General features: G+C 42.9%; 1 protein-coding gene across 5 annotated transcripts in view; it reads left to right on the forward strand.

Moving 5' to 3' along the window:
* LOC134348100 (galactosylgalactosylxylosylprotein 3-beta-glucuronosyltransferase 1-like) overlaps nt 1-23,408 on the forward strand; it is a 135,832-nt gene that overhangs the window by 99,028 nt on the left and 13,396 nt on the right. For all 5 annotated transcript variants that reach the window (XM_063050975.1, XM_063050973.1, XM_063050974.1 and 2 more), the window contains 3 exons: nt 9,253-9,779; nt 10,936-11,232; nt 20,439-20,552. In XM_063050975.1, the coding sequence (XP_062907045.1) occupies nt 9,253-9,779; nt 10,936-11,232; nt 20,439-20,525 (911 nt within the window). In that variant the 3' untranslated portion in view covers nt 20,526-20,552. The remainder of the gene's footprint in view (nt 1-9,252; nt 9,780-10,935; nt 11,233-20,438; nt 20,553-23,408) is intronic.

Here is a 23,408-nt window from a genome sequence, read left to right on the forward strand (position 1 = left end):
GTAGAACAGTCAATGTAACATAGAAATACACTCAAATCAGCGTGAGTTAATCATTCTGATGGCCTGGTGGAAGAAGCTGTCCTGGAGCCTGTTGGTCTTGGCTTTTATGCTGCGATACCGTTTCCCGGATGGTAGCAGCTGGAATAGATTGTGGTTGGGGTGACTTGGGCCCTTTTTTCACACCTGTCTTTGTAAACATCCTGAATAATGGGAAGTTCACAACTACAGATGCGCTGGGCTGTCCGCACTACTCTGCGGAATCCTGCGATTAAGGGAAGTACAGTTCCCATACCAGGCAGTGATTCAGCCAGTCAGGACGCTCTCAATTGTGCCCCTGTAGAAAATTATTGGGATTTGGAGGCCCATACCAAACTTTCTCAACCATCTGATGTGCAAGGGGCACTGTTGTGCCTTTTTCACCACACAGCTGGTGTGTACAGACCACATGAGGTCCTCAGTGATATGAATGCAGAGGAACTTAAAGCTGTTCTCTCAACCCCAGATCCATTTATGTCAATAGGGGTTAGCCCAACTCCATTCCTCCTGTAATCCACAACCAGCTCCTTTGTTTTTGTGACATTGAGGGAGAAGTTGTTTTTTTGACACCTCTGTCAGAGAGATGACTTCTTCTTTGTAGGCCACCTCTTTATTCTTTGAGATTAGACCAATGAATGTAGTGCCATTGGCAAATTTAATTAGCAGATTAGAGCTGTGGGTGGTGACACAGTCATGGGTATACAAGGAGTAAAGGAGGGGACTTAGTATACGGCCCTGAGGGGTTCCTGTGTTGAGAGTCAGAGGTGTGGAGGTGAGAGAGTCCACTCTTACAACCTGCTGGTGATCTGTCAGGAAGTCCAGGATCCAGCTGCACAGGAGAGGGTCAAAGCCAAGGTCTCTGAGCTTCCTGTCGAGCCTGGATAGAATTATGGTGTTGAATGCTGAACTGCCCAAGAACAGCATTCTCACACAAGCAGGAACATGTTATAGTAATTGACAAATCTTAAAAAGGAATGTAATTGTGACACATCCTTTGGCCTTGGGGCATCCACCACTGTTTGAAATTTCTCAGCACACTCATTGAATCATTGTGCATCAATGGTGTAACCACAGTAGGCGATGCTTGGTTTAAAGATTCACATTTGTTGTGCCGTGCTCTAAGACGATAATCTTCCAATCTGTTTAATGTTGTCTTGAGATTTTGGAGATGTTTCTTGTCATCCAGGTAACGCTGAGAGCCTGGGCATCCTTGCAGCTCCTAGTCCATAGCTTTCTGCCAGAGCGCTGGTGAAATTGCTACTTCAAAAACAAGCCTGTTATAGTGATAAGTCCCTTTGTGAGTGTTCATGGTGAGAAACACTTTGGACACTTCTTCCATCTCCATTTGTAGGTAGGCTTCAGCTCAGACTACTTAGCTGAAGTGTTTCCTTCCAGAAAGGTTTGCAAAGATATTCTCTATCCCGTGCAGTAAGTTTTGATCAGACTCAGTACTGCGTTGATAATGACCTTAAAATCACCAGAAATCCTGGCAGGCACATCCTTCTTGGCTACTGGAACAAGTGGCATTGCCTATAGGCTCCACACAACCTTGGAAAGAATTCCTTTGGTCTCCATGTGATCTTGCTCACTAGCTTCTTTATCATGGGTGGTATAAGGAACCAGATGGGCTTTGTAAAGATTGGGTGTGGCATTTCCATTTAACTCTATTTTACTCTTCATAGGTTTGGACTTCCAATGCATTTCTTGAATTTTGCTGTGGCATCATCCAGTACCATGCTTAATTTTTTTTCAGTTGATTCTGTTGCAGGGCATATGCATGCAAATAGTGGGTGGATCTCCAATCAAGTTGTAGTTGCCTCTGCCAATCACAGCCCCACAATGCTGGTCCTCCTGTTTTTTCGACATACAAGCCTAATGTGGCTTGTTGACTGTTGTATTCCCATAGGAATTTCCTTTTCTCCAGTAGAAGTTTTTGGTTAGGTATCTGCAGACTTCAGTTCAGTATCTTTGAAATTCCATTCACACTCATTTCACTAAAACAGCCGAACTGGTGTTCAATTCCACTTTAATTAATTTGCCATTCTCTTCAAGTGTAAGCTATATAACCAGATTAATTCTTGTTAGTTTTCACGTTGTACATTTCAAGGCTACTCAGTCCTGTGTCACTCTCATCTTTATCAGATTTTACATCAGTAGCATGCAGAGTAGTGCTCTTCTTTAAACTGAAGATTTACTTTTTATCTTTATCTCTTCCCTGCTGAGACCCACTCTTCCACTGACCTACTCTTGAAGCCACTGCAGTTGGACCAATTAAGATTTTCATCAGTGGTGGCTATCATTATGTTAGGGAGCTCAGTGATCATATTGCTTTTGAATGAAGAGTCCAGGTGTCCTGAAGTCATGAAGTATAATGTGAAGATGCAGATTTCCTCAGAAGGAGAAGCAAAATTGAAATAAATGGCAAAATATCTGGCAGACCCCTGATACCCATTAACTCAGCTGTTCAAAGGCAGGTGAGGGGAGCATAGATGATTCCTGACTCTATTTTTGATGTTCCCCAGGAGAACATTTCACTATTTCTCAGAAAAACTTTGCAAAGTTTGAAGTAAAATGATATTCCACCCTCCATGTCACATTCTCTGAGCAAGACCGCAGGGATCCATTTGATGTTAAATGTAATAACACAATGGGCTTGAGGACTTTGGAGTTATCTTACTGTTCTGATGGTAGAAGCACACTTTTCATCTTCATTTTACCTGTCTGAGAAAAAATGTTTTCTGAAGCAGAATGAAAGCAGCAACATATAAAATCATTACATGTGCATTATCATAGGCTGGTGATTAATAATTGACAAGGTTCCACATGGTAGGCTTATTCAGAAAGTCAGAAGGCATGGGATCCAGGGAAGTTTGGCTAGTGGATTCAGAATTGGCTTGCCTGCAGAAGGCAGAGGGTCATGGTGGAGAGAATACATTCAGACTGGAGGATTGTGACTAGTGGTGTCCCACAAGGATCTGTTCTGGGACCTCTACTTTTCGTGATTTTTATTAATGACCTGGATGTGGGGGTAGAAGAATGGGTTGTCAAGTTTGCAGATGACACAAAGGTTGGTGGTGTTGTAGATAGTGTAGAGGATTGTTGAAGATTGCAGAGAGACATTGATTGGATGCAGAAGTGGGCTGAGAAGTGGCAGATGGAGTTCAACCCGGAGAAGTGTGAGGTGCTACACTTTGGAAGGACAAACTCCAAGGCAGAGTACAAAGTAAATGGCAGGATACTTGGTAGTGTGGAGGAGCAGAGGGATCTGGGGGTACATGTCCACAGATCCCTGAAAGTTGCCTCACAGGTAGCTATGGTAGTTAAGAAAGCTTATAAGTCGAGGGATAGAGTTGAAGAGTCGCGATGTAATGATGCAGCTCTATAAAACTCTGGTTAGGCCACGCTTGGAGTACTGCGTCCAGTTCTGGTCACCTCACTATAGGAAGGATGTGGAAGCATTGGAAAGGGTACAGAGGAGATTTACCAGGATGCTGCCTGGTTTAGAAACTATGTATTATGATCAGAGATTAAGGGAGCTAGGGCTTTACTTTTTGGAGAGAAGGAGGATGAGAGGAGACATGATAGAGGTGTACAAGATAATAAGAGGAATAGATAGAGTGGATAGCCAGCGCCTCTTCCCCAGGGCCCCACTGCTCAATACAAGAGGACATGGCTTTAAGGTAAGGGGTGAGAAGTTCAAGGGGGATATTAGAGGAAGGTTTTTTGCTCAGAGAATGGTTGGTGCGTGGAATGCACTGCTTGAGTTAGTGGTGGATGCAGATACACCCGTGAAGTTTAAGAGACTACTAGACAGGTATATGGAGGAATTTAAGGTGGAGGGTTATATGGGAGGCAGGGTTTGAAGGTCGGCATAACATTGTGGGCTGAAGGGCCTGTAATGTGATGTACTGTTCTATGTTCTATTCTTTGACAACCTGACTAACCAAGAACCTCTCAAGTTCTGCATTAAATATACTCAATGGCTTAGCAACGATAGTCATCTGTGGCAATAAATTCCAGATTCACCACCCTCTAACTAAAGAAATTCCTTTTCATCTCTGTTCTAAATGAACATCCCTCTAATCTGAGGCTGTGCCCTCTGGTCCAAGACTCCCCCACTATAGAAAACATCCTCTCCTCATCCACTCTGTCTAACCCTTTTAATATTCGATAGGTTTCAATGAGATCCCCCCCACCCCCCATCCTTCTAAACTCCAGCAAGTACAGGCCCAGAACTATCAAATACTCATCGTACATTAACCCCTAAATTCCCAGAATCATTCTTGTGAACCTCCTCTTGACATTCTCCAATGCCAGCAAACCTTTTCTTAGATAAGGGGCCCAAAACTGCTCACAATATTCCAAGTGTGGTCCAACCAATGTCTTATAAAGCTTCAGAATCACATCCTTGCTCTTATATTTTAGTCCTCTTGAAACAAATGCTAACATTGTATTTGTGTCCTTCCTACCAATGCAACCTATAAGCTAACCATTAAGGAATCATGCACAAGGGCTCCCATCTCCCTTTGCATCATCTACTTTTGAATTTTCTTCCCACCTAGAAATTAGACTATCTCTGTATTCTTTCCATACACTTCCCAACATTATATTCCACCTGTCACTTCTTTGCCCATTCTCCCAATCTGTCCAAGTGCTGCTACAAACTCCCTGCTTCCTTCACATTACCTGCCCCTCCGGCTATACTGGTATCATGTACAAATTTGACCACAAAATCATCATTCCATCATCCAATTTGGTGACATATAACATGAAAAAAATGATCCCAATACCATCCCCTGCTGAACACCATTGGTCACCAGTGGACAACGGGAAAAGACTCTCTTTGTTCCTACTGTTTGCCTCCTGCCAGTCAGCCAATCTTCTATTCCATCTGGTATCTTTCCTATAATTCCATGGGCTGTTATCTTGTTGAGAAGCCTCGTGTGTGGCACCTTCTCAAAGGGGTTCTGAAAATCCAAGTAAATAACGTCCTTTGTCTCTTTTGTCTATTCTGCCTATTATATTTCTTCAAAGAATTCCAACAGATCTGTCAGGCAAGATTTCCCCTTTAGAAAACCTTACTGACTTTGGCTTATTTTATCATGTGCCTCCAAGTACCTCCAAACCTCATTCATAATCATGGATCCCAACATCTTCCCAACCACTGAGGTCAGGCTAAGTGGCCTATAATGTCCTTTTTCTGCCTCCCTTGCTTCTTAAAGAGTGGAGTTACATTTGCATTTTTCCAGTCCTTCAGAATCATTCCAGAATCTAGTGATTCTTGAAAGATTATTACTAATCCCTCCAATCTCTTCAGCTAACTCTTTCAGAACTTTGGGGTGTAGTCCATCTGGTCCAGGTGACTTATCTAACTTCAGACCTTTCAGGTTCTCAAACACCTTCTCCTTAGTAATAGCAACTATACTCACATCTGCCCCTGACAGTCTCGAATTTCTAGCATTCTGCTAGTGTCTTGCACAGTGAAGACTGATGCAAAATACTTACTAAGCTTTTCTGCCATTTCTTTATCCCCCATTACTACCTCTCTGGCGTCATTTTCAAGTGGTCTGATACCCACTCTTGCCTCTCTTTTACTCTTTTTATATACACTATCTGAAAAAAATGGCATCCTCTTTTATATTATTGGCTAGCTTATCTTCATATTTCTCTCCTTATGGCTTTTTTAGTTGCCTTCTGTTCATTTTTAATAGCTTCTCAATCCTCTAACTTCGCACTAATTTTGACTGTATTATATTACTATTGTTTGCTTTTATGCTGTCATTGACATCCCTTATCACCACAGTTGTTTCATCCTTGCCTTGGAATACTTCTTCATCTTTGGGATGTTTCTATCCTATGCTTTCCAAATTGCCACCAGAAACTCCAGCCATTGCTGCTCTACCATCATCCCTGCAAGTGTCCTCTTCCAATTAACTTTGGCCAACTCCTCTCTCATGTCTCTGTAATTCCCTTTACTCCACAGTAATACTCATACATCTGACTTTAGCTTCTCCCTCTCAAACTGCAGAGTGAATTTTATTACATTATGATCACCGTTTCCCAAAAGTTCCTTTACCGTAAGCTCCCTAATCAAATCCAGTTCATTACACGCACCCAATCCAGAATTGCCTTTCCCCTAGAGGGCGCAACCACAAGCTGCTCTAAAAAGCCATCTTGTATGCATTTTACAAGTTCCCTCGCTTGAGATCCAGCCCAACCTGATTTTCTCAATCGTACAAAGAAGGTTCACCAGATTGATTCCTGGGATGGCAAGACTTTCATATGAAGAAAGACTGGATCAACTAGGCTTATACTTGCTGGAATTTAGAAGATTGAGGGGGGATCTTATTGAAACGTATAAAATTCTAAAGGGATTGGACAGGCTAGATACAGGAAGATTGTTCCCGATGTTGGGGAAGTCCAGAACGAGGCGTCACAGTTTAAGGATAAAGGGGAAGCCTTTTAGGACAGAGATGAGGAAAAACTTCTTCACGCAGAGAGCGGTGAATCTGTGGAATTCTCTGCCACAGGAAACAGTTGAGGCCAGTTCATTGGCTATATTTAAGAGGGAGTTAGATATGGCCCTTGCTAAAGGGATCAGGGGGTATGGAGAGAAAGCAGGTACAGGGTTCTGAATTGGATGATCAGCCATGATCATACTGAATGGCGGTGCAGGCTCGAAGGACTGAATAGCCTACTCCTGCACCTATTTTCTATGTTTCTATGTTTCTATGAACTGCACATTGAAATCCCCCATGACTATTGCAACATTGCCCTTATTACCTACCGTTTGTACTTTCCATTGAAATTAATATCCAACATCCTAGCTACTGTTCCGAGGCCTGTATATAATTCCCATCAGCATCATTTTACCCTTATTGTTTCTTAACTCTACCCGCTAGTATTCTACATCTTTCCATCCTATGTCAATTATTTCTAAGGATTTGATTTCATTTTTTACTAACAGAGCCACCCCACCCCCTCTGCCTACCTGCCGGTCATTTCATTACAAGGTGTATCCTTTGATGTTAGGCTCCCAAATATGATCTTCTTTCAGTCACATCTCAGTGATGCCCACAACATCATACCTGCCAATCTCTACCTGTGCTACAAGATCAGCTGCCTTATCCGCATATTTGTGCATTCAGATACAACACCTTCAGTGCTGTATTCCGACCCTTTTCAATTTTGCCCCCATGTTACACTTCACCTCATCTTACTGACTGCAATTTTGCCCCACCATCTGTCTGTCAATCCTCAGAGTCCCACTGCACACTGCATTGATTTTTATACCAACTGCCCCATCCTCAGCTGTATCACTCTCGTTCCAATCCTAAACTTAGTTTAAACCCTCACCAACAGCTCTGGCAAACTTGTCCACAAGAATATTAATCCTTTTTGTACAGGTCATACTGTACCTTCCCTGGAAGAGATCCCACTGATCCAGCAATCTGAACCCTGTCCTCAACCACCCATTCATCTGTAGCACTCTGCTATTCTTTCCCTGATCAGCTTGTGGCACTGGGAGTAATCCAGAGATTATGACCTTGGAGGTCCTGTCCTTCAGTCTTTTTCCTAACTCCTTATACCCACTTTGTAGAATCCTCTTCCCCCTTTCTACTTATGACATTGGTGCCATGACCTCTGGCTCCTCACCTGGGAGGCAACACACTGTCCTGGCTTCTCTTTCACAGCTGCAGAATCTCCTGTCCATCCCCTTAACGATTGAGTCTCCTATCACTACTGCTGCATCTGACTTTACTGAATCTCAGAGCCACCGGTCTGGAGGCTGTGCCCTCATAAGTCATGCCACCCACAGAATCCAAAGGGGTAAACTTGTTGCGGAGGGGAATGGCCACAGGGGAACCCTGCACTGACTGCTTTCTCCCCTTCCCTTACTTCTCCCGGTGGTCACCCAGCCACTGTCTGAAGCCTGTACACTCAGAGTGGCCACCTCAGTTAACAACTCATCTATGAACTTTTCAGTCTTCCAGATGGTTTGAGTGCAACCAGCTCCAACTCCAGTTCCTTTACCTTGTCAGTCAGGAGCTGAGGTCGGGTGCACTTCCTACAGATGTAGTCATCACGGGGACCATTAGGTAGCCTGAAATTACAATCTCACAGGAGAGCATTCTACTGCCTTAACTACCACCTTGCCTGCACTTGGTATGCCTCTACCTTTTCAAACCAAGTTCTAGCCTGGGCCTGTTCTCACTAAAGCCTGGCCACTCTAACACTGCCCATTCACACAGTGGCCATCCAGTAACAGCCACTCTGTTCAAACCCCACTCTTTTTATTGGCCCTTGTTAATTAACCCTAGTTACTAATAACCCAAGCAATCTCCCACTCCACTCATAAGTCCTGACAGGCCCCACTCACTTTTTAAAGTTTACAAAGAACTGTCTCCAGCTCATTCACAGTCTCCTGCTCCACAGGCTAGTCCCAATAGGCCCCACTCCGCATTTTACAACTGCCGCATATGCCACGATGGTCAACACGCTCCTAGAAGACAGTGGCGCGGCTAATGTAGATGAACTGAACGCACTGATGAGGGAGAGCAAGAAGTGGAGAGTCCGTCATTGTGCCCGACGCCGGCCCCCTCGGCCTGAGTCGACGTAGCATAAAGTCCACAAGAAACTGTCTCCAATCTTCTGCTCCACATGATGTCAGAATTTCCAAGATGATTTTAAAATGTTTTAAATGATCATGGAAGATGCAAACTTTATTTTTAAAGGCCTTGATGTTGACATATTTGAGACTTCATGACAAAATATGAGGCTGGGGCAGCATGGTAACATAGCAATTAGTGTAGCGGTAATAGGGCGCCAGCTAGCCAGGTTCAGTTCCACTGTCGTGTGTAAGGAGTTTGTACACTCTCCCCATGGCCACTTGGGTTTCCACCAGGCACTTTGGTTTCCTCCAACGTTCCAAAGAAATAATTGGTCACATGGGTGTAACTGGGAGGCATGGGCTTATTGGGTCAGAGGGGTCTGATACCGTGTTGTATCTCTAAATTTAAAGGAAACAATAAAAGTTAGTAATGTTCCACTTTAGATTATGCATTACACTGAATATGTTACAGATTGCATCTTAACATACTCATACTCTCAATAAAATTGGGTCAAGTGAAAGATATTCCATCAACGATACTGTTTATTGACTGACATAAGGCCTTAGCAAATACATTTGAACATCTTCTCCTGTTTCCTTTTCAGAAGAGCCAGACAATGGAACAAAACGGGCAATCACCAACAGCTCACATAGCAAGGAGGAACAAGATGTCTGTATTCACCAGCAGCCAGTGCAAAGTCAGACCTACATCAAACTGGAATATGTCTACACCAGGCCACCCCAGTGGTCTCAGTCTTTACCAACCATCTATGTCATAACACCAACCTATACCAGACCTGTGCAGAAAGCAGAGCTAACCAGACTGGCTAATACTTTCCTCCACGTGCAGAACTTGCACTGGATTGTGGTCGAGGACTCCCCCCGGAGGACCAGTTTAGTAGCACTGCTGCTGGAAAAGTGCGGAATGAATTTTACTCACTTGAATGTTCAAAGCCCAAAAAGCATGAGATTGGGCCCCACTAAGTCATCATCGCGAGCTCCAAGAGGCACCCTGCAAAGAAACCTGGGCCTTCGCTGGCTGAGAGACAGGCTGAACCCAAATGACTCTTCGGAGGGTGTAGTTTATTTTGCAGACGATGATAATACATACAGCTTGGAACTCTTTGAGGAGGTGCTCATTATTATTTTAAAACATCTTTGCATTGAAAAACAATTCTTACATTCTACTGATTTGCACTATTTGATCACTATTATTGTTCAATTAAATGAGTATTTAATAATCACTGGTAGTTTATTCGTATCACTTGTAAGGATACTTTTCAAAATATATTCTTACTAATTTTATATAATAATTTAATATAAGTGGAAAGTCAGCACAGTACTAGAGTTTTGAGCTCCTGAATGGGAGAGTTGCACTTCAATTTTGATTCTTCTGTATTTGAGGCTCTGGGTGAAGATCTTCATTAGTTTTAACCTGCAGTTAATATTTAACTAATGCTATGTGCCTGTGATGTGCTGCAAATAGGTTTTACGTTGCAGCTGTGCATACAGGTGTAAGAATAAATATGGCTTGATTACTTCTGAAGGGTTATGTATTAAAGGCATATTCAATCTTTAGTGGATTTACCGTCCCTTCCTGATTGCTAAGGAAGTGAAAGTAGAGAACAGACTTAAAAAGAGATTGGAGAGAATTTAACCCCCAATTTAACCCTAGCCTAATTACAGGACAGTGTATAATGACCAATTAACATACCAACCGGCATGTCTTTGGATTGTGGGAGGAAACCTACGCAGTCACGGGGAGAACGTACAAACTCCTTAAAGGCGGCGGTGGGAAATGAACCTAGGTCGCAGGTACTCTAGAGCGTTGTTCTAACTACTATCTTACCATAAGTATTAGCTGCTAGTCTTTTTGCTAGTTTTTGACAGTGATGATGAAACACCTATAATATCTTGACAGCATTCCACTGTCAGAAATCAGCACTTATTTTAGGGCCAAATTTAGGAATGGTGTTAGATTCAATGCATTTTATTTAAACAGGAAACTGGTTTCATAGATGAAAACTTTTTTTTATTTAGGATAACGACATGGGGAAAACCAAATAGTATCTGAAAAGCAGGATGAGTAGGATATACTGTGCATCTGTGTCTCAGAAACAGCACAACATTCAGATAACTAGTCCTGAATTGCAGTGTTAACAGTAGCAGTAAATAGTCAAGAAAGCTTTCAGGCTTACATTTGTCAATCAGGAAAAATAAAGGCACACGGGCTATAATAAAGATTCCATGGAGAAGTTTCTAAAGTATCTCTTATTTATATTTTTCAGATGCGATTCACGAAAAAGGTCTCAGTATGGCCAGTGGCTTTTGTTGGTGGACTGCTATACGAGTCTCCCAAAGTGAACACTGCAGGAAAAGTTGTTGGCTGGAAAACTGTCTTCGATCCAAATCGACCTTTTGCTATTGATATGGCAGGATTTGCAATCAATGTTAAGTTGATACTCAAGAAATCTTCAGCCAACTTCCAGCTCTATGGTGTCAAAGGAGGATACCAGGAGACTAGCTTGTTGCGCGAACTTGTAACTTTAAAAGAACTGGAACCTAAAGCTTCAAATTGCACTAAAGTAGAGTAACGTTCCAATTGAGTCTCATTTGGTATAGAATGCTTATTCTTTCACAAACCCCCACTACAAGTATCATTCCATTACTAAATCAAACCATTACATTGAATGCCAATCAGCAAAGTTTTTGAATTAGTGTCCAAAGCAGGGATTGCTGAGGAATAGTGGTCAACTGTGTAATGGACTATTGGATCCCTTTACACCAGTATGTTGCTTGCAATGCTCACAATCAATGTACCATCCTTTAGGCCGTTTTTCAAGAATAATTCCCAGCATTCTCCAGGTGACAGCCTAGGAGTGTCACACCTTTAGCTCATGCCACAGGCCAATGCTGACCCAAGGTACAAGTAAGAGCAGCCAACTGCAATCAGCCCACTCCATCTCCATCGAAGATTCCACCAAAATCTATAAAAAGATTTACTAACATTGGATCTATGTAGGCACTAGGATTTGTGAGAGCCTGTAAGTGATTGCTCTTTTTGTGTCAACTTGTTTTTATTAATTTTTTGGCAAGGCAAACATTTAATACCCATGTCTCATTGTCACTGCCTTTGTGAAGGTATTAGTGAACCAGGTTCTTGAATTGTTGCATTCCTTCTGGTTGGGCAACTCCTACTGTGCTGTGGGGATGGAATGCCAAAATTCAGGCTTAGCAAGAAAAAGAACTAACAAATTATTTCTGAATGGATTCACAGAGTACTACAGCGCAGATACAGGCCCTTTGGCCCATCTAGTCTGTGCAAAATGGTTATTCTGTCTTGTCTCATGGACCTGCACATAGCCCTCCCATTCATGTACTTATCTAGATTTCTCTTAAACATTGAAGTTGAAACTATATCCTCCACTTCCTCTAGCAGTTCATTCCACATTCACACTATCCTCTAAGTGAGGAAGTTCCCCTTCAGGTTCTCCAAAAACATTTCACCTTTCACCCTTAACCAATGGCCTCTTGTTCTAGTTTCACCCCACTTCAGAGGAAAAAAACCTGCCTGCATTGATCCTATTTATACCCATCATAATTTTGTATAGCTTATCAAATCTTTCCTCATTCTCCTATACTCCCGGAAATAAAGTACTAACCTGAAAAAGGATCTAGTGCTTTCTCAGTGTATTTGACAAATAAACTCTTCTCAGACTTCCAGCTGGGTGCAGGCTGGATTAAAGCTGACGTTTCGCTGGCAAACCCTGCCATCTTCTTCAGGGATGATGGCTGGACATGTCTAGTCTGGTGGTATTTATACCCCCTGTAGTCCATCCATCCTGATTGATTAGCCCTCATCTAATCATGTTTGCACTCTCCCACCTTTCTTACAATTGAATTCTTGTAGATTTTCTCTGCAGTCTTTCAATCTTATTGATATCTTTCATGTAGGCAGGTGACCAGAACTGAACACAATACTCCACACTTTGGTCTCATCAACTTCAACATAACATCCCAACACCTGCACTCGATATTGTGATTGTGAAGGCCAATGTGCCAAACGTTCTCTTTATGATCCTATCTATCTATGACACCACTTATAAGGAATTATGGATCTGCATTTCCAGATCTCTCTGTTCTACAATGCTCCTCAATGCCCTGCCATTCACTATGTGAGTCCTATCCTGGTTTGTCCTACCAAAGTACGAGCCCTCTCAGTTGTCTGCATTAAATCCATCTGCTATCTTAATGCCCATTTTCCCAGCTGGTTTATTCCATGCAGCATGTTTTGATAGCCTTCCTCACTGCCCACCACACCACCAGTATTGGTGTTATCCTCAAATTTGTTGATCTAGTTTACCACATTACCATCAAGATTGTTGATATAGATGACAAACAACAATGGACCCAGCTCTGAACCCAATGACACACTATTAGCCTCAGGCCTCCAGACAGAGAGGCAACCATCTATTACTACTCTGTCTTCTCCCATGAAACCAATGTTTGATCCAGTTTACGACCACATCCCAAATGACAGGTCACTGAACCATCCTCACTAGGCTCCCATGTGGGACTTTGTCAATGGTCTTGCTAAAATTCCATGTAATCAATGTCTACTGCATTTCCTGCATCAACTTTCCTGTTAACCTCTTGGAAAAACTGCAAGATTGGTTAAACAAGACCTACCATGTACAAAATCATGTTGTCTATCCCGAATCAGGCCCTGTCTATCCAAATTCTCATGTACCTTGTCCCTTACAATACCTTCCAATAACTTACCCACTACTGAAGTCAGAATCTCCAGCCTGTAATTTCCTAGTTTATTCTTACAGTCTTTCTTGAATGACATTACCCAACCTCCAGGCCTCCAGCACCTCACTTGTAGCTAATGATGCTTTAAATACCACTGCCAGAGCCCCTGCAATCTCTGAACTAGCCTCCTACAAGGTCCAATGGGATACCTTCTCAGACTCCGGGGACTTTTCCACCCTAATATTCCTCAAGACAGAAAGGATCTCCTCTTCTGCAGTCTGTATGTGGTCCATGACCTCAGTGCTGTTTTGCATCAGTTCTATAAAATCTGTCTTCATCTCCCAAGTAAATACTTTTGCAAAACCCCATTTGAGAACACTCTTTTGGCTGAATCATAGGTGACAACACTAATCCTCAAGTAAACCACTTTGCTATACCTTAACTCCACATCTATCTGTAGAAACTCTTGGGATTCTCCTTCACCTTGTCTGCTAGAGCAAACGCATGTCTGTATTTAGCCCACCTGTTTTCCCTCTTAAGTGTTCTCTTGCAGTAGCTACACTCCTTCACTACATCATTAGTTTCTTGCTGCTTATAACTGCTATACACCTCCTTCATCTTCTTAATCCAGGTGTCAATATACCTCAAAACCAAAGTTCTCTAAACCTGTTAGTTTTCCCTTTCACTTTAGAAGGAACATACAAAATCTGTACTCTCAAAATTTCAATTTTGAAGGCTTCTCACTTACCAAGCATCCCTTTGGCAGAAAACAACCTGTCCCAAATCCACACTTACCAGATCCTTCTTGATGTAATTAAAATTGTCTTTTCTCTAGTTTAGAATCTCTTACACATACTTACCCCTACATATACTTCTGTCATCTGCCCTGCCTCATTCCCTAACAGGAAATCCAATATCACACTCTAATTGGGACCTCTATATGCTGCTTAAGGAAACTTTCCTGAACACATTTGACTAACTCTATCCCATCCAGTTCTTTACGGTATAGGAGTTCCAATCAACATGTGGAAAGTTAAAAATTACCTACTAATCACAACTTTATTTTTTTGCAACTGTCTGCTTTCTTTCTACAAATTTGCTCTTCTAAATCCTGCTGATTATTAGGTTGTCTATAATATAATCCCATTAATGCAGTTATCCCTTTCTTAATCTTCCATTCTACCCATTTAGCTTCAGTAGACAAGCCTTCCAGTCTGTCCTGTCTGAGAAATGGCATGACATTTTCCCTGACTAATAATGCCACCCCTCCCCCATAACACTTCTTCCTCTATCTTGTCTAAAACATTAGAACCCCAAAATATTGAGCTGTCAGTACTGCCCCTCCTGCACTAATGGCTACACTATCATTATTCTACATGTTGATCCATGCTCTAATGCTATCCACATTACCTACATTGAAATAGACACAACTCAAAATATTCTTATCACCCTACTCAACCTTTCATTTCCTATCTTTGTATGTAGGCTTAAGATCACTCTTCTCCACAACTACTTTGAAATCTGCATTAGCATGCTTGTTCCCAACTCCCCTCTGCCCCAACCCCATGCAGCACTAGCAAATCTTCATGAATCTGGATGGTATGGGACTTGGAGGGGAACCTGCTCCACTCGTTGTTCTTGATAGTCAGGGTTACGAGACTGAGCAATTTCTCACCAGAAACTACAATGGATTATGCAAATAGTTCATCTAGTAGATACTGTGTCTTTAAGGTAATGATAAATATGTAGGATAAATGTCTATTACATGCTGTTTCAAGAGCAGGGATGTCTCGTGGATGTTTCAGCGTTTAGATGTTTTAATACAAACAGGGAAGGAAGTAATAGAGGTGGGGGAGTGGCATTGCTTACAAGGACAGTATCACAGCTGTAGAAAGGGGGGAAGTCACAGAGTTTACTCTATTGGGAGTCTTCTATAGACCTCAATAGCAATAGAGATACTGAGGATCAGAATAGGAGGCAGATTTTGGAAAGGTGTAAAAAAAAGGTCATTGTCATGGGTGAATTCAACTTTCCTAATATCGATTGGCACCTCCTTAGTGCAAAAGGTTTGGACAGGGCAGAATTCATTAGGTGTGCCCAGGAAGAATTCCTGACTCAATGTATGGATAGGCCAACTGGAGGAGAGGCCATGTTGGATTTGACGCTAGGCAATGGACCAGGTGAGGTGCCAGAGTGCTCAGTGGGAGAGCACTTCTGAAACAATTACCACAACTCCCTGACCTTTACCATGGACTTGGACAGGGATAGGAGCAGATGGTATGGGAAATTATTTAACTGGAGGAGGTCATTATGATGCTATTAGGCAGGAACTTGGGAATATAAATTGACAACAGATGTACTCAGGGAAATAGATGACAAAAATGTGGACATTGTTTAGCAAGTACCTGCTGGGGGTTCTGGACAAGTTTGTCCCATTGAGGCAGGGAAAGGATGTTAGAGTGAAGGAACTGTGTTTGACAAGAAATGTGGAAGAGATTCCTCTTTCAAGAAGAAGAAGCTTACTTATGGTTTAGGTAGCAAGGATCAGGCAGGGCTCTGGAAAGATACAAGCTAACCAGGAAGGAGCTGAAGAACGAACTTAGGAGAGCAAGAAGGGACATGAGAAGGACTTGGTGAGTAGGATAAAGGAAAACCCATGGCATTCTACATGTATGTGAAGAACATGAGGATGGCCAGAGAAAAGATTGGACTGACCAGCAATAGTAAGAGGAAACAGGAATCAGAGGAGGTTGGGGAGATGCTTAATGAATATTTTGCTTCAGTATTCACCAGTGAGAGGGACCTTGATGAGTGTGAGGACAGTGTAAAATAGGCTAATATGCTTGAACACATTGATGTTAAGAAAGAGGGTGTGCTAGAACTTTTCAAAAACATTTGGATAGATAAGTCCCCAGGGCTAAACAGGATACACCCAATGTTACTACAGGAAGTGAGGGAACAGATTCCTAAAATTTTAGAGATGATATTTCCATCCTCACTGCTCACTGGAGTGGTATCAGGTGATTAGAGGGTGGCAAATATAATTCCTTTGTTCAGGAAAGGTATTGGGGATAACTCAGAATTATAGACCATTTTGTCTTACTTCAGTGATGGGCAAGTTATTGTGAAGATTCTTAGAGACAGGATTTGGAAAAGCTCAGTCTGAGTAGAGATAGTCCGCATGGCTTTGTGAGGGGTTGGCCATGCCTCACAATCCTGATTGAACCCTTTCAGGATGTGACAAAGCACATTGATGAAGGTAGAGCAGTGGATGTGGTGTAGAGTAAGGTGCTCGACAAGTGGGCTCATTCAGATCTGTTCTGGGACCCCTGCTCTTTGTGATTTTTATAAATGATTTTGATGAGAAAGTGGAAGGGTGGATTAGTAAGTTTGCAGATCACACAAGGGTTGGTGGAGCTGTGGACAACATGAAGGGTTGTTGAAGGTTGCAAAGGGGCTTTGACTGAATACAGAGCTGGGCTAGGAAGTGGCCAGTGGAGTTCAATCCAGAGAAATGTGAAGTGATTCATTTTGGCAGGTCAAATTTGAAGGCAGCATTTAGGGTTAATGATAGGACTCTTAGCAATGAGGAAGAACAGAGGAATCTTGAGGTCATGTCCACAGATCCCTCAAAGTTACCATGCAAGTTGATAGGGTCGTTAAGAAGATGTATGGTGTGTTGGCCTTCATTATTAGTCAGGGGATTGAGTTCAGGAGCCGCAGGTTAGATCACACTTGGAATATAGCGTTCAGTTCTGGTCACTATAGGAAGGATGTGGAAGCTTTAGACAGTGTGCAGAGGAGACTTACCAGGATGCTCTCTGGATTAGAGGGCATGTCTTATGGAGATAGGTTGAGTGAACTAGGACTTTACTCTTTGGAGTGAAAGAGGATGAGAGGTGATTTGATAGAGGTGTACAAAATGAATAACAGGCGTAGACAGAAAGTACAATCAGAGACCATTTCCCAGGGTAGAAACGACTAATACATGGGGCATAATTTTAAATTGATTGGAGAAAAGGATAGGGGGGATATTAGTGGTAAGTCCTTTACGCAGAGAGTTGTGGGTGTGTGAAACGCCCTGCCAGGGATGGTGGTAGAGACAGATACATTTAGGAAACTCTTAGATAGGCTATTGGATAATACAAGAATGGAGGCCTATGCAGGAGAAAAAGGTTAGATTGATCTTAGAGTAGGATTAAAGGTTGGTACAATGTCATGGGCCAAAGTGCCCGTACTATGCGGGAATGTTCAATGGACTAATGGATGGGATACCAATCACGTTGGCTGCTTTATACTTTCACTCAGAGGGTACTGAACCTGTGGAATTCTCTATTGCTGAAGGCTTTGAATGTATGTAAGAAGGAATTAGGTAGACAGATCTCAGGAGAGAAAAAGTAGTGAAAATGTATGGGAGAAGATGGGAAAATGGTGACGAAATTGGAGATCAGCGGTGATAGCACTGAATGGGAGGATAGGGAAGTTGCTAATGAACTACTCTTCATCCAGATTATCTATGCTTCTGTTCCCATGCCTCAAACATGACTTGCTACTTATCAGTCCATGAGTATTGGCTAGATCGGTTCACACAGTGGCATGAACTTTCTCATTTGCTGAAGAACTGCAGTTGCCATTGAATATTGCAAACATCCCCAGTCCTGACATTATGGTGAAAAAAGGTTTATTATGAAGTAACACAATGTAGTTTAGCAGTGATGTATCGGGGCTAGGATGATTGACTTCTAGCAAACAGGTTAACCCACCAATGTCGGAGATGTAACTCCAATTCATTCAGTCGTTTCCACTTGATCCCTATTGACATCAGTTTTATGGGAATCTTGCTGCCACATGCAGTAAGTTTCCACTTGATATCATAGCTAATATCATAGCTTCATCCAGATTAATGATCAAGAATCAGCTGAAAGACTGTGGAGGCCAGATCAATGGATGTATTCAAAGTGGAGGTCAATAGGTGCTTGATTAGTCAGGCATGGAAGGCTACAGGGAGAAGGCAGAAGAAAGGGATTGAGAGGGAAAATGCATCAGCCATGATGAAAAGGCGAGACCAGACTTGATGGGCCAAATGGTCTAATTCTGCTCCTACGCCTTGAGGAAAAGGTGAATAGTAAACTGGGCAGGTTTGTGCATCTTCCACTGCCTCTTGCAAATTACATTTCACATTAAGCTCCTTTCATCAGATCAGGAAAAAATTAAGAGAAGAATTAATTCTTTTTCTCTCTCTCTGCAGATGCTGCCTGATTTGTCGATCATATCCACCAGATCCTGTTTATATTTCCTATTTGCAAACACTGCAGTTTTCTTTCAATGATGCAAGCTTCTTTTTTTTTCTCATTTATAATGTCCCGATTAAATTTAATCAAGTAATTTTAAAAGAGTTTTGATATGGTGGATACGGATTATTTTCTCTCCTGGGGAATTTAGACAAACGGGCATCATCTTTGAATTGAATGTGCTATTTAGGACATTTTAAAATTAAGACACGTTTTACATCAAATGTATCAAAAATCTAAGACTCTCTTCCCTGCCCCCTCCCTATCAGGAACTGGCTTTTGAAATCAATGAAAAGTAGGTAAACAAGGTAAATGGAAATTTCTGGGAGCAGTTTGGAAGGTGCCACACTAAGAGGAATGTGTATCATTCTAGTCAATAATCTGTAGGAAGGGTGCTGTAGCAATACAGACAGAATGCAAAAGGAATTCACCAGTATTGCAGTGCTCTGGTTATATGGAAAGATTAAATAGTGTGGGTCTATTTTTACTGGAATATAGCAGGCTAAAGGGCATAAATAGAATAGATCATCAGAATCTTTTTCACAGGGCAGAGGAGTCCTGGATAGAAAAGCAGAGAAATATTGGATTGACCTGGAAAAGAGCTTAGCTTAGATTCAATGTTCCCTCTAGTTTTTTTTTTTAACAGCTGCATGGACCAATTATTGCTCTGAGCAGAAAATTTTTACATGGCCTGAAAAGTACATGGCACTTCCGACTAGAGAATTCCAGCTGCGTGGCAGCAAAGGCTATGTGCGCGGAAGCATTTCAGTTACCGCGCTGCTGTGTACCCGTGCAGCTTAGAGGGAACGGTGCATAGATCCCTTGCTACTGTAGCACAGTGGCCAGCATGACGCTGTTACAGCTTGCAGTGTCGGCGCTTGGAGTTCAATTCCGGCATCCTCTGGAAGGAGTGTTGGAATGTCCTCCCCGTGGAATGTGTGGGTTTTCCCCAGGAGCTCCAGTCCCAAGACATGCCGGGTAGGTTAACTGGTCATTGTAAATTGTCCCTTGATTAGGATAGGGTTAAATCAGGATTGTCAGGGGGTTTGCTGGGGCAGCACAGCGAAAAGGACTGGAAGGGAATATTCTGCACCATGTTTCTAAATAAATAAATAGATTGACATCACAGTTGGCATTGATGAGTGGGCTGTACCTTTCCAATGATTCTATGACTTGGCAGAGCAGCTGAACGTGCTGAATGGCCAGTTCTCATGTCTATGCAGCAACATTCTAATTACATGCAAAACGATAGGAATAAGGTTAATAGCCTATTAGAGACGAGGTGATGGCTTTTAATATGAAGTGTAAGCAATTTGGAAATGGTTTTAAATATTCTTAGCAATGAATCGATGGTTGCACAGTGATAAATTTAAATAGAAGTTCTGGATCATTCAGAAGCTGTAGATTGTATTGGAGGTTTTTTAAAAATTCATAAATACATTATGGAGGAATTTTAAATGTTAGCACTTGATGATTTCTCATATTAACCTTATGTCTACAAGTATGTGATGCAAAAGTGTTAATTATGTAGATAGTTTCAAATGAAATCCATTTGCTTGTGGTTTAGTACAGAGAAAGTAGAAAAATTAGATATTTGGTCATTGTACATGATTTTTTGGAACAATTCTATCTGTGAGTCCATCCCTAATATTAGGAACACGCCTAGAAAGTCATGGGCTAGGATATTGTACCGTATTGGACATGAAGTGTTAATGTTCTTATTTTTATCTATGATCATTTTACAGATCCTAGTTTGGCATACTCGGACTGAGAAACCAGTTCTAATTAATGAAGGAAAGAATGGATTTACTGATCCAAGAGTGGAGGTGTAACCTTTACTCAAACAGAAAGCACTTTCCGTAAGTCACAAATCATTGCAACTGATGAAGTAATATTGATCTACTTTACTTCAGGAGTTAGGGGGACTGGCTGGTGGAATCTGTATTTATCATGTACTTACACTTATTACAATTTTTAAGCTTTAGCAACAATGTTAGAGCCACCTTGAATTTCAGACATCACTATTGTCCATTTTGTGTTTTCTGAAATGAACTAAATGCAATTATTACTTGGCAGACGATCACATATGAGCTCTAGATTTCAATTTGTCACAGGAGGCAGGCAGGCTTTGGACAACTTTCATTTTTGCTTTACAATCATTTTGTAGCTTTTTTAATTGCCTCCTCATACCTGTTTGACCTTCAGCCCGACCCTGCCCCCCAATGATTTTAGATTAACTAGCATTATCGTCTCTCGGAGAGATGACCATGTACAGTGCCTTGAAAAAAAGTATTCAAACCCTGACCCTTAGTTCACATAAATGAATATTAAAACCAGGGATTTTGATCAACTTAACTGAGATTTTTTATTTGTGAATCACATGCTCCATTTTTCACAATAGAGCCCAAAAAATGAGAAATTTTAAAACGTAAAATAAAAATTCAAAAATTGTAATGTCAGCAGTTCAAAAGTATTCATCCCTTTTTGCTCAGTACTTAGTTGAACCACCTCTCACAGCCATTACAGCCAGTAGTCTGGAGGAACTCAGCAGGTCGGGCAGCATCCGTGGAAATGATCAGTCAACGTTTCGGGCCGGAACCCTTCGTCAGGACTGTAGGGGGAAGGGGCGGAGGCCCTATAAAGAAGGTGGGGGGAGGGTGGGAAGGAGAAGGCTGGTAGGTTCCAGGTGAAAAACCAGTAAGGGGAAAGATAAAGGGGTGGGGGAAGGGAGGCGGGGAGGTGATAGGCAGGAAAGGTGAAGAAGGAATAGAGGAAAACACAATGGGTAGTAGAAGGAGGCGGAACCAAAAGGGAGGTGGTAGGCAGCTGGGGGAGGGGGCAGAGTGAAATAGGGATAGGGGAAGGGAGAGGGAGGGAATTACCGGAAGGTGGAGAATTCTATGTTCATACCAAGGGGCTGGAGACTACCTAAATGGTATATGAGGTGTTGCTCCTCCAACCTGAGTTTAGCCTCATCACGGCAATAGAGGAGGCCATGTATGGACATATCTGAATGGGAGTGGGAAGCAGAGTTGAAGTGGGTGGCTACTGGGAGATCCTGCCTGTTTTGGCAGATGGAGTGCAGGTGCTCGATGAAGCGGTCCCCCAATCTGCGTCGGGTTTCACCGATGTAGAGGAGGCCGCACCGGGAGCACCGGATGCAATAGATGACCCCAACAGACTCACAAGTGAAGTGTTGCCTCACTTGAAAGTACTGGTTGGGGCCCTGAATGGTGGCAAGAGAGGAGGTGTAGGGACAGGTGTAGCACTTACGCTTACAGGGATAAGTGCCGGGTGGGAGATCCGTGGGGAGGGACGTCTGGACCAGGGAGTCGCGGAGGGACCGATCCCTGCGGATGGCGGAGGGGGTGGAGAGGGAAAGATGTGCTTAGTGGTGGGGTCCTGTTGAAGGAGGCGGAAGTTGCGGAGGATAATGTGTTGGATCCGGAGGCTGGTGGGGTGGTAGGTGAGGACAAGGGGAACTCTGTCCCTGTTGTGGTGGCGGGAGGATGGGGTGAGAGCCGAAGTGTGGGAAATGGAGGAGATGCAGGTGAGGGCATCATTGATAACAGCAGGAAGGGAAACCACGATCCTTAAAGAAAGAGGACATTTGAGATGTCCTGGAACGGAAAACCTCATCCTCAGAACAGATGCGGCAGAGACGGAGGAACTGGGAATAGGGAATGGCATTTTCGCATGTGGTGGGGTGGGAAGAGGTATAGTTGAGGTAGTTATGAGAGTCAGTGGGCTTGTAGAAGATGTCAGTGGACAGTCTGTCTCCAGAGATGGAGACCGAGAGATCAAGAAAGGGGAGAGAAGTGTCCGAGATAGACCAAGTGAATTCGAGGGCTGGGTGGAAATTTGGAGTCGATGAAATTGATGAGCTCAGCATGGGTGCAGGAAGCAGCACCAATGTAGTCGTCAATGTACTGAAGGAGAAGTTGGGGAGCAGTACCAGAATAGGTTTGGAGCACAGACTGTTCCACATAACCAACGAAGAGGGCACGAACACCAGCTCCGAACACCGCGCCGACCCAATTATTGATGGCCGTTGATCCCATGGCCTCTGTGAAGAGCGACCACCGCACCAGGTCTGAACACCGCGCCGACCCAGTTATCGACGGCCGTCGATCCTGTGACCTCCGTGAAGAGCTACCACCGCACCAGGTCTGAACACCATACCAGGTCCGAACACTGTGTTGACCCAGTTATCGATGGCCGTCGATCCCGTGACCTCCATGAAGAGCGACCACTGACCACATTGGCCTCAATACTTCGACCTTCCTCAACGCTTTGCAAAGGAGTTGAACATGGCCCCACTAGACACTAGACAACTACAGCACAGTACAGGCCCTTCGACCCTCAATGTTGTGCCGACCCATATATTCCTTAAAAAAAGTACTAAACCCACACTACCCTGTAACCCTCTATTTTTCATTCATCCATGTGCCTGTCCAAGAGGCTCTTAAATACCCCTAATGTTTTAGCCTCCACCACCATCCCTGGCAAGTCATTCCAGGCACCCACAACCCTCTGTGTAAAGAAACTTACCCCTGATGTCTCCCCTAAACTTCCCTCTCTTAACTTTGTACATATGCCCTCTGGTGTTTGCTATTCATGCCCTGGGAAACAAGTACTGGCTATCCACCCTATCTATGCCTCTCATAATCTTGTAGACCTCTATCAAGTCCCCTCTCATCCTTCTACGCTCCAAA

Source organism: Mobula hypostoma, chromosome 6 (assembly GCF_963921235.1).
Source record: "Mobula hypostoma chromosome 6, sMobHyp1.1, whole genome shotgun sequence".
In the NCBI taxonomy this organism is placed as follows: domain Eukaryota; kingdom Metazoa; phylum Chordata; class Chondrichthyes; order Myliobatiformes; family Myliobatidae; genus Mobula; species Mobula hypostoma.